This window comes from Podarcis raffonei, chromosome Z, assembly GCF_027172205.1.
Source record: "Podarcis raffonei isolate rPodRaf1 chromosome Z, rPodRaf1.pri, whole genome shotgun sequence".
NCBI classification, from domain to species: domain Eukaryota; kingdom Metazoa; phylum Chordata; class Lepidosauria; order Squamata; family Lacertidae; genus Podarcis; species Podarcis raffonei.
The window spans coordinates 16,344,644-16,357,049 of NC_070621.1; the positions used below are offsets into that span (position 1 = coordinate 16,344,644).

Below are 12,406 nucleotides of genomic sequence, written 5' to 3' on the forward strand. Positions count from 1 at the left end.
TCTAGGTTCAGGTTGTATATATGTGTGAATAAACCATATATCATAAAGACACCACAGTCTCTGCTGTGCCTCATTGTCTGAAAGGAAACACGAGCTCTGGGTAAAATGCACCGGCAACCTCTGGAATCCTACACTGCTGAAGAAGATAGGGGTGGCATGTAACAATAGCAAGTGTGTCAATTACACACAGAGACTCAGGAACTACATCAGTTACTGATGGTGCTCAAGTCTAAAGATGTTTCCCTTGAAAGGGATAGAATATTTGCAAATGCTTAACAGGAGAGATGCAGTGAGCACTTCCAAGATATCTGCAGACCCCAAGATCTAGGCACTTACCTAAATTCATATTTAACACCAAATTATTAGCACAAAATGCTAGGGTCTCAATGTATGCATTTCTAGATGCATCTTATTCCCCAAAATACGGATTTTAACACATTTTGGTCCTTTTGTGTGTGTTTTAAGCCAAGGACTGCATTGCAAGATTCAGAGCCCTGCAAAAGGAGATCTGCATTCCAATCTTCACCTTAGTTGAAGAAGCATGGATCAGGCCCGTTCACATCAAAATGGAATCCCTCAACCATCTCAGGTGGGGAATTATGACTTGTTCTCCAGATGGTGACTTGTGGCTGGGAATTATCTATCTCATAACCTGGTCACTGGCTGTGTCAGGAGAGGGCTTTGGGAGGCCACAGGTTCAGACATGGCACCATATTGCAGATAGGAAGGTTTACTAAGGCTGTTAGCCAATCACTGAAATCACAGTCTGATTTTGAATTGTTGCATCAGTATTGCACTTGCAGATGCTGGATAAAAAGAAGAGTTAGCAAAAAGCATGCTTTTATCACATGCTCAGATATCTGAACATGATGCACATCATCATGAGAAGAGGCACCCCCTTCTTTGGGAAGAAGAGAAGGGGAAACGCCTCTTTTTAAAATTTTCTGGTTTCCCCCTTTTTTCTTCTTCCTGTACACTTTGCGATACATCCTCCTCAAATAGCCTCCTTGAAAACATTTCATTGAAAGTCAGGGTAAAAACCCAAAAAAGAATTAGCAAAGAGCAAACAGTTAAATACAAGGATGGTGATTGCCTTCTTTGGTTTTTAGAATCCCTTGTAATACACACACAAAAACACATATAAAGATATATACAGTGTGTTTCTTCTAGATAAACGGCTGCTGGTACTCACCATGAAGTTGTTACAGTAAGCGCCACATTTTTAACCAGTGCTTTTCTTTGAGGAAAAAAGGGGCCAGTACAGCATACCTTTGAGTACCCCCAACAAGCACTCCATATATGTTATGATTACAGTGGTACCTCAGGTTACATACGCTTCAAGTTACAGACGCTTCAAGTTACAGACGCTTCAGGTGACAGACTCCGCTAACCCAGAAATAGTGCTTCAGGTTGAGAACTTTGCTTCAGGATGAGAACAGAAATTGGGCTCCGGCGGCGCAGCAGCAGCAGGAGGCCCCATTAGCTAAAGTGGTGCTTCAGGTTAAGGACAGTTTCAGGTTAACAACGGACCTCCAGAACGAATTAAGTACTTAACCTGAGGTACCACTGTACTTATATTTTTTAATTTCTTGTTTGTTTGTTTTTAACTGACTTATTATATTGTTGCTGTTGTTGCTTTTGTTACCATTTATTATCTGACCTTCACCTTAAGGTCCCAGGGCAGATTAAAACAACTGAAATATGATGTTAATCTTAGTAGATTAAATTTGTGAGTCTCCCTCCTGCCCCACAACAGAAAACTTAACTAGTTAATGGAACAAATGTTATGGGCCTTATTTCATATGAAATCTGGAAAGAAAGATGTAACATGAAAGTGTGGACTGACAGTTTGTTTGTTTGTTTGTTTGTTTGTTTGTTTGTTTGTTTGGTGCTACATACCATTGTACACCAGCTCAGCAAATTTCAAGGCCAATGCTTGCTTGATTCTCCTCACTTCCCGGTCCATGGTGAAGGCCTCAATGTCTAAATGAGCGTGGTACAGTATGGTCCCCGCCGGAGTCTCGTAGATACCTAGCCATTTCACGAGGCAGGGGGAGAAAGAAAGAAAGAAGATGGGGGGAGAAGAGAAGAGGGGGAGGGGGAGAGGAATGAATGAGACCCAAACTGTCAGGAAATGACAAAAAATAATGATTTGGCTGACAGAAGGAGCCGCAGTCCTGGCTCCATTCACTCTCAGCTTGCCGTAAAATGCATGTGTCATTATAGTCATGCTGAGGCCGAGACAGTCCACTCCGCACCTTGCGGAGAAAATTTCTAGATTCCCTTCTTTGAAGAGGCACTCCAACGAGGCTAAATGACAGGGTTTTGGAGGCGACTCCCCCCACTGAAGCAAGCCCACCGGTCTGTGCCTGAAAACCTGTAATTAAACAAGCCACGCGGGGCAAAGTCGTGGGGGTTTGGAAGAAAACCTTCCCCCTCGCTCCCCCCGCCCCGCAACATGGTTCCACTGAAGAAGAAGTGAAAGCCCCTCTCCCGTCTCAGCTGTGACAAAAAATGGAGGGTACCTGAGAAGGGGGGGGAGGTAGTTTTAATCTACCTTCACTTGGGGGCTGCCAACCCAGACTGTCCCCGCCACAATCTGTTCCTCATTGCCAAGCTCAACTCAGTTTAGGGGATATGGGAGAATGTCCATTCGGAGTCCACATTTTAACATGCGGTTTACCTTGTGTCCTGTTTGTAGCAAGATGATGCATAAAACACAGCTTTCCTTTGAAATCCATCCATGCAAAGCAGGTTCCATGACCAGAATGAAATAGAATAAATGTGTGGAAATAATGCAAGGAAATGCATTGCGTGGGGAAGGGGGAGTTGCTTGCAAAAAATTACAAGTGGCAAAAGTGTACATAAATAACAGCCTTGAGAAAGGCATTCTATGGCGCGAGTTCCATAGTTTAATTATGAACTGCATGAAGAAGAATTTTCTTTTATCTGTTCTGAATCTTCCAACAGTCAGCTTCATGGGCTACTCTGGGTTTTCTTCAGACCGCACAAATCTTTCGCCTTTAAAGCTCCATGGGATCTCTACAACTTGTAGCATTATAAGAAGGGGATAAAAACTCTCCCCCCATCACCTTCTCCATGCCCTGCATCATTTTATAAATGTCTATCCTGTCATCTCTCACTTGCCTTTTGTCTAAAGCAAAAAGTTCCAAATACTGCAACCTTTCTTTCCTCATAAAGGAGTTGCTGCATCCCATTGATCATTTTGGTCACCTTTATCTGTATCTGACGGACAAATCTTGAAGGAGGGCTGCATTTCAGTTTGCATTTTGTCTCAGAAAGTGTGAATTAGGTAATTTTGCTTTTATACGTCAATTGAATCCTATTTCTCTCCCAGCTCTACTCCTGGTTCACTTTTACCCCCATCTAGCAGAAGAGTTCCTATCTAACTCAGTACTTTCCTCACTGACTGGCAGTGGCTTTCCAGGATTTTCGGTTGGGGTCTATCCCAGCCCTACCTGGAGATGCTGGGGATTGAACCTGGGACCTTCTGCATGCAAGGCAGATGCTCTGCCACTGGGCTATGATCTTGCCAACCCAGAAAGACTGGGGGAAGCCTGACACCTTGATGTATCTCTTTTGTTGTACAGAGAAAGAGGAGAAAAAGAAATTAATGCCATGGACAGGAGATCAAAGACCTTTCATGTCTCACAGGTTGGTTTGATGAGGAACCAGCCGGACCTACCAAGTCTTGATGTTTGTAGACTCTGGCTCACAGATCTTCACAGCCCAAGAAGCTAAGAAAGTTTCTACAGCAGGGCAGAGGAACCTCAGGCCTAGGAGCCAATTGTGGCCCTCCATGAGTTTCTACCTGGCCCTTGGAAGTGTCTCCAGGCCACACCCCTCAGTGGCCCTGCTTCACACCTCCAGGTGTTATTTGCCTGGATGGATGGAAATGTGTCCCTGAACTCTAACCCCACCTCTTGTTGGCTTGACGGAACATAGGGAAAGGGTGAGTTAGCATGTCTACAAACTAGCCTACTGTACAAAGCCAAAATTTACATCCATTGGTTCACCCACTCAGGCCTCTGGTTCTACCCACCACTGGCCTGCACCCCTCAAAAGGTTGCCCAGAAGGGAATGTGGTCCAGAGGCTGAAAAACATCCCACTTCCCTGCCTCACAGAGCTAGGAGGAACTGGTCTGATCCAATGATGGCACTGGCCAGGGTCCCAAGATTATATTAATCCTGGGAGGATGGAGGGGGCAGTGTGGAAACCCCAGGAGCCACTTAAAGAGGAGCTCCATGGGAAGGAATGGTCGGTGGAAAGGAGGTGGACACACACTGTGGAAGGGATCCCACTAGAAGGTTTCCAAATTCTCCCCTCAGCATTTGCAATTCCAAGTGAGCTTGCAATGTTTGGGAGTGGTTAAGTGACAGGGCTAAGGACACATGGCAGACAGTTGCACTGGTGCAATGCGAAGGAAGAGAGGAATGTGGTGGAGGGGATGGAGAGAGAGAGAGAGAGAGAGAGAGAGAGAGAGAGAGAGAGAGAGAGCATCCTTGTTCCTTAATCCCTTGAGTGTGCAGCAGAATAAAAATGTTCTTCTACACCATGGGTAGGCAAACTAAGGCCCAGGAGCTGGATGCTGCCCAATCGCCTTCTAAATCTGGCCCGCGGACGGCCCAGGAATCAGCATTTTTTACATGAGTAGAATGTGTGCTTTATTTAAAATGCATCTCTGGGTTATTTGTGAGGCATAGGAATTCGTTCATTTCCCCCAAAAAATATAGTCCGGCCCCCCACATGGTCTGAGGGACAGTGGACCGGCCCCCTGCTGAAAATGTTTGCTGACCCCTGTGCACCACAGAGGGCTTTTTAAGAAACAACAACATAGAAACAAAAATATCTGTGGCAAGACAAGGGTAGCCTCATATCACCAAATCTGCGCAGTAACCCTAATCCACTCCAATTAATCTGTCTTCTCCTTTCCTCAGAAGATGTTAAAGTTAATTTGGACAGATAAAAAGCTTGGTTTTCTCTGTGTATATATATAAGCTTTCATCCACCCATTCCTCCTCCCTGGGCAGCCCTCCCCCTCCATATTGCCCCACACATTTCTCTAAAAGAAAAAAGGGAGTGTTAGAAATGGATTATTTTCTTCTGTCTGTCTGCCTCCCCAGTTCTCTCTCTCTCTTTTTTGTTTTTGTTTGATTTGTGACAGGAACCCGAAGCCACAAAGACTGTAGGCCTGGAAGCTGAGGTTTTTTCTTCTTGACAGTCGAAGTACGATCCACCATGCGTGGGGGAGAGGAAAATGACAGGCGCCCGTCCTGCGTCGCCGCACAGGAGACAAGAGCCACCTTCAAAGTGACACTCACCGCCGCTCCAAGTGTCTATTTTCATCTCTCCATGTTTACAGGAAAAAGACAGAGGTGTCAGCGATGCGTGGCTCACGGCATTTCAATCACGCCGTAATTGCTGCCGTGAAAGTGGACGAGGATTGGGGGGGTGATGGGAGGAGGGGGGGTATAAAAGACAGCTGCCGCTACTTAAAAATTTCTAATTTGTAACCTCGGCTGTCTGTTTACCTCCAGCAAAGCTGTTTCGGCTGCCTTGACAGCAATCCACCTGTGACACTCTGTAACCAGAGGCACTAACTCCAGCACACTCCGGAGCATGAAAGGAGGGCGAAACCTCTCCCCTTCCATACATGAAATCACGAGAAGAGCCTGCTGGGTCATGCCAAAGGGAATCCATCCAGTCCAGTGGCCAGCCACAGACCCTCAAGGGAATTCCACAGGCAGGACACAAGAACAAGAGTATTCACCCTTCCTTTGCTTTCCAGCAACTGGTATTCAGATCCATTGCTACATCTGACTGCTGGTAGCCATTGGTAGTTTTCTCCTCCCATCATGTGTTTGTCTAATCCTTTTTAAAGCTATCCAGGTTGGAAGTCATCTCTGTCTCCTATGGGAACGAGTTCCATAGTACGACAGTGACCTCACCCAGACTGCCATTAAAAAAATAGTAACTTATGGACATAAACAAATCAATAAAATAGAAATAAATAGAATTAGAAAACAGCAGCATAGTATATCTGGAAGAGAATTAGCTTGCCAAAGTACTTAAGAGCATCAGGTAAGCCAAATTTCACATTGTACTGAGGAGACAAAGTCCTGTGCATTCCCATTTGTTTTTTATGAGATAAAATCCCACCAAGGAGCCTAAAATCTTTCTGGGACCTCCAAGCATTTTGTTACATGTAATTTATTATTGGTTGTTTTTCCAGCTAATGCTAAACACCACATATTTTTATATCAAAGCAAAAGTCACAAATCCTGCAAGATTTAGGGGAAACTGAGGTTCTGGCAGCCCCTAGCACTCATGTCAAGAGTTCCTAAGAGCTGAAACATTTTTGTCGTTTAATGTGGACAGTTAGCTTCATGGGCCTCCATTAAGTCTCTGTGGTCCATATGAGGCTTTCCTCCAAATCACTGCCTTCCCACACTTTTCACTTCTTCAATCCATGTTTTCTTTTACTCTGTCCTTTTTGAAGTATTCTTGGTGTGAGGAAATCCAAACCAACTGAGAGAAAAGAGTTGGGGAGGCAGAGATCTGGAGGAACAACTCCCCTATAAAGAAAGTTTGCAGCATTTGGGACTTTTTAGTTTGGAGAACGAGGTGACATGTTAGAAGTTAATAAAATTGTGTTTCTTCCCCCCTCCTCTCATGACCCTAGAACTCATGGGCATCCAATGAAGATGAATATTGGAAGATTCAGGACAGATAATAGAGAGGACTTCTACATGCAGCAAATAGTTAAACTATGGAACTTGCTCCTGCAGGAGGCAGTGATGGCCACCAGCTTGGATAGTTTTAAAAGAGGATTGGACAAATTAATGGAGAAGAGGGCTATCAATGGCTACAAGCCATGATGGCTATGCTCTGCCTCCTAGGCTGGCTTAACAGTCAATCCCTCTTCCCAAAGAACTCTGGGAATTGTAGTTCCAAGAGGAGAATAGATTGTCGCCTAACAATTCCAAGCACCCTAAACAAAGTACAGTTCCCAGAATTTTTGGGGGGAGCCATGGCTGTTTAAACAGAAGCTGAAGCTGAGGCTCCAATACTTTGGCCACCTCATGAGAAGAGAAGACTCTCTGGAAAAGACCCTGATGTTGGGAAAGATGGAGGGCACAAGGAGAAGGGGACGACAGAGGACGTGATGGTGGGACAGTGTTCTCGAAGCTACCAGCATGGGTTTGACCAAACTGCGGGAGACAGTGGAAGACAGGAGTGCCTGGCGTGCTGTGGTCCATGGGGTCACAAAGAGTCAGACACGACTAAACAACTAAACAACATGGCTGTTTAAAGTGGTACCACAGTGCTTTAAGTACACAATGCAGATGGGGCCAAAAAAAAAGCAGTGTCGAAACAGCAACAGGTTTGAATAACATATCTTTTAAAAGATTTGTTGTTGTTGTTTTACGAAGAAGAGAAAACCAGACGTCTCCCCAAGCACACACATACACGCATGTATCCCTACTGCCAAAATCAGTAGTTTTCATCCTGAAACATTCTCCTCTGAAAACCTTCACCTCTAGGGGGCACCCACATAAAAGAGACATGCTATTCACTATTCCTGCAGCCGCTCCTAGAGATATGAGGGGAGTTTGGTAGGAGAAAGGGAGAAATTGTTTCAAGGGAGCTGAAGGATGTGAAAGAATGGCACTTCCTGAGCTGCAAGCATGACTCAACATCTGCCTCTCACAAAACCCATTTGCCGTTGCTGATATTGGGGTGAGCGTTCACACCATAGTCAATGATACCTTCAACCACCCCACCTGCAATTCTTTAGAATCATAGGATCATAGAGATGGAAGGGACCCTGATGATCATCTAGCCCAACCCCCTGCAATGCAGGAATATGCAGCTGTCCTATATAAGGCTTGTACCTGCAACCTTGGCATTATCATCACCACCACGCTCTAACCAGTTGAGCTATCCAGGCTATCAATTTATTTATTACTTTTATTAAATTTATTTAATGCATTTATAGAACACCTTTTATCTCCTCGGAGGTCAAAGCGGTAGATGTGGTTCTTCGCCTCCTCAATTAATCTCCACAACAGCCCTGTGAGGTAAGCTATAGGCTGAGAGGCAGTGACTGGCCCAAGGTCACACCCAATGAGCTACGCGGCCAAACAGGGATTTGAACCTTGGACTCCCAGGTCGTAGTCCTCATTTAATCCCCATAGAAACCCAGTGGGGTAGGTTAGGCTGAGCTTCAATGGCAAGTGGGAGATTTGAACTCTGGTATCACAGGTCCTAGTCCAACACTCTAACCACCACACCATACTGTTTCCAACCTATTAGGAGCAATGATTGGAACAGACTGCTCCAAGTTTTGAGTGACCTCAGAAAAGAAGGTTTAGACGTTGTCCCTTGTCTGGGGGAAACACAGGAAGCTGCCTTATACCGAGTCAGACCATCTAGCTCAATATTGTCTACACTGACAGGCAGCAGCTCACCAGGGTTTCAGGCAGGAGATCTCTCTCAATCCTACCTAGAGATGCTGGGGATTGAACTTCAGACCTTCTGCTTGCAAGACAGATGCTCTGTCACTAAGCTATGGTCCTTTCCAAGGTTCAGGAAAGGAGGAAATGGAAGTACAGCTTGTGTGTTACTGGATTATAGCCAACACCAGCCCAATAATTAGGCAAGGAGTAGGGAACCTTTTGGTCCCAAAGGGCCAGATCTACAACCAGATTTAAACAACTCAACCGCTGCATCTCAAAGAGGTGCATGACTAATCAACAAGGAGTACAGCAATGTTGCTAGGCCCACCTCCAAAGTGTGGGCACTTCTGGGGCCTACCACCAATAAGGCACTCCCATACACCACAATCCGTGGGCCTCAAAGTACAGTGGCACCACCAGCAGGGCCTCCACACATGATCCTGACATCCAGGCAAGCCAACATAGTAGGGAGCCCCCTTCCCTTCTGATATAGGGAGCTCAAATTAGTGTGTCAAGTCTGGGTTTAGCTGCAGCTTTGCAAGTCCAGAAAGAACAATGCTTACCTCGAGACTTCATTCCGATGAACCGGTTCTCCACGATGTCAATGCGCCCAACACCATGCCTGGCACTGTGGAGAGGAAGGAGGCGAGAGTCAATGCTCACAGGCATGGAACAGACTCCCACAATACATGCTGCACTCTCTTTCCTTGGAGGTTTATAAGAAGAGGTTGGATGGCCAGCTGCTATGTATGATCTGTTTGGATTCGTGCATTGCAGGTAGTTGGAATAGATGACCTTGGGGTCCCTTCCAACTCTAAAAAATTCCATGGTTCTATGTTTTTCTAAACCTGCAGGCAAGGCAGTGCAAAACACCAGAAGCAAAGGATGATGGGAAAGGGAAAGGGCAAAGGTCTCTCACAGGATGGCTGGGTACAAGGGTTTTGACCCCTTTTGGACAGATGACTTAGCCACTGTACTCCATGCTCTAGAAACTTCCAAATTGGATTACTGCAATGTGCTATGTGTGGAGCTGCCCTGGAACATGACTCCAATACTTCAGCTGGTGCCAGGCTCAGTGGATGGGGTTAAATTTAGAACCCACATACCCCTCCTCCCATTTTAAATCAGCTGCACTGGTTGCCAGTTTGTTTCCAGACCCAATTCAAAGTGTTTACATTAGTGTTTTGAAAGCCCTAAACAACTCAGGCCCCATATACCTGAAAGGTCACCTCCTTCCCTACATAACATCCCAGGTGCCAAGACTGGCAGACGGGGACCTCTTGGTTGTTCCACCACCCTCAGATACCCAGGAGAGGGCCTTCTCTGTGGCAGCCCCTAAGTTGTGGAGCTCCTTCCCCACAGAGATGTGTCGGGCACTTTCACTATACAGCTTCCAGTGAATGCTAAAGACACACCTCTTCATCCTAGCCTTTGACACCTGAGGTGTATATTTTTAGGGCCCACTGTATTTCTATGATTGCAAGTTGTTTCGAACTTGCATGTGCTTTAAATGGCTGTAACCCACCCTAGGTCTTTATGGTGAAGGGCAGGTAATAAACAAGAAGGACAAGGAGGGACATGTATATTTCCTCTCCCTCTTTCTCACAGGAACACTGCCTTATATGAGGTATATATATATATATTGGACCCAGCTTATTTTTGTGATTGTAAGGTGTTTTAAACTGTTTTAAATATTGCGTTTTGACATTTTAATCCGGGTAATATAATGCATTTTTGTATGTTATCTTCAGTAAATATGTTCCTTTTCTTACACACGCTTTATCCTATTTGATGCATTTTGGGGCACATTAACTGGTTGGAGAACCACAGTGCAAAATTGGGAGAAGGGCAAATTTCAGAGGATGGCTGCGTTTGTGGTTCATGTATCGTTCCAGAAAGCGCAAATTATGGTAGGTCTGATGTTAAACATGAACCAAAATGAATTTCACTCTCCCTTCATCCTTCCATGGGGCCAACACAGACGGGGAAACTTACGCAATTTCATTCAGGTAAACGAAGAGCTCGAGGGACGAATGGTGAGCAGTGCCGTATTCGACATTGGTGACCTTGATGGGGACACCTGTCAGGCAAGAGAAAAGGGACATGGAGATGGACGGGGTGGGGGAGAGAAAGTCGGCACAGGAAACAGACGGGCAGGGAGGGTAACAGGGGAACTGGACTTTGAAATCCCCTTATTAATGTCAAGAGCGCCTCTTTAAAACATCACCCTGGACGTGTTAAATAGATGTGACAGATATGAACTCTAAATAACTTCTTAAAAAGGCATGGCTAAGCTGCTCCGCTCAGAAGGCTCTGGTGTTTTTTTCCCCCTTTAAAAAGCGGGGTCGGGTGAACCCTCACACAATACGAGGCCGAAAAAAAGCCCTGAGAGAAAAGAGGTGGGGTTTTTTTTTTTAAGGCAATAAAAGTTTCCCCCCTCCCACATACAACTGCCCCTTCCCACCCGCCCGTCTATTCCCCCCCACCTCTTTTTTTTTGAGGAGCTTGAAATTGCGGGTAAGGCCTCGACTAATTAAATTTCACGCTCCCTCATTGTCTCAGCCCGTCGCACCTTCTGTTCCACCAGCCACCGAGACTCAGCCCCGGCGGACAAACTCTACACCCCCACCCCACAATTAAAAAAGGAGGAGGAGGAGAAAGGACGGGAAAACTGAGGCGCAAGTGAAAACACAGCGCATGGCCCCTGTTAACATCCATTTGGCGGACAAATGCCGCACATGTCCCCAGTTATCCACCTGACAGGAATGAATAGGGAGCTTGACTTGGGACTGTTTGTGGCCAAAGACCGAGAAGATTCTCAGGGAATTCAAGAATACAGTTACTTTCATTTTATTTTTAAGAGGGTGACAGTGAGGGGAAGTGGCGGGAACCCCGAGAGTGGGAAGCCCAGAGGTGTGGCAACCAAAACAGAAAGAAATATTATTTTCTGTTCTTTTTAAGAGCATGAGAGAAAGACATGAAGAGCCCAAGGTGGTGACTGAAAGAGAAAGAAACCACTCTTTTCTTCTCTCCCCCCCCCCCCCAGTATAAAATGAGCAATAAATGTATACGGAAGCAGGACACAGGGGAGATGTGTGGGGAGGTGGAGAAGAGGGTGGGAGACCCATAAAAGAAAAATAGGGGGAAACTTGGCAGTGGGGGGAGGCCGGTGAGCCTGTTCAGAGGCTAATCTCTCTTCCATCTGCCCTCCTCATTACCATATAGAGCTTTATCAGTCACTAATCAGGATTCAATAGCTTCCTTTCTAGTCTTTATTACAAAAGGCCCGCTGTGTGGTGAAGGCTGCCTGTCAGCGTCTCCATTCTAAACCCATTTATATATTTTATTTTTTTGTTGTCCCCCCTGCGCCTTACACACACATACACAGGAAAGAAAAAGTGGGCTAGGAGACTGGAGGGTTTATGAATTTGGCTGTAAATGACTATTAAATGTAAGCCCCGGCGATAATGAACCCTAAATCTCTTTCTGGTCAGCACAGCCGTCAGCACCTCCTCACCATCGTCTTTCTTGGTCTATTGTAGCCTTTTCGGACAGCGATCGGACGTGGCCCGCCTGGAGGAGTGCAGGCATTGTCCAGGAAAGCTGCTTATCCCTTTTAAAATAGTTAATAATTAGATTAGAACTTCAAATAAATTAACTAGGGGGTAAAACAAGGATGTGTTTGCAGGCGAAAGGAGGGTAGCATGTGGGTGCGTGTGGGTTTCTGTGGGTGCCAGAGCATGCCTTTCTCTCAAAACACAGAGTGAGTTATTAAACCTCACTGCATCACTCTGTGTCGTCCAGTAGGGATGCTGGGTGGACATATGGTGATGGAGGGAGAATCCATTGATGGGCCTTCGCTTTCCCTACCAGTTAATTTATTTGTGCTTTGATCAGGCTATTAACTATATTGTACCTTGGCGTC

General features: G+C 45.7%; 1 protein-coding gene across 3 annotated transcripts in view; it reads right to left on the reverse strand.

Moving 5' to 3' along the window:
- The window catches only part of ASS1 (argininosuccinate synthase 1), a 76,800-nt gene that overhangs the window by 22,685 nt on the left and 41,709 nt on the right, over positions 1-12,406 (reverse strand). For 2 of the 3 annotated variants that reach the window (XM_053374454.1, XM_053374455.1), the window contains exons 10-12: positions 10,477-10,561; positions 9,045-9,109; positions 1,900-2,031 (exon numbers count right to left, since the gene is read on the reverse strand). In XM_053374454.1, the coding sequence (XP_053230429.1) occupies positions 1,900-2,031; positions 9,045-9,109; positions 10,477-10,561 (282 nt within the window). The remainder of the gene's footprint in view (positions 1-1,899; positions 2,032-9,044; positions 9,110-10,476; positions 10,562-12,406) is intronic. The other variant, XM_053374456.1, reaches the window with a different exon arrangement.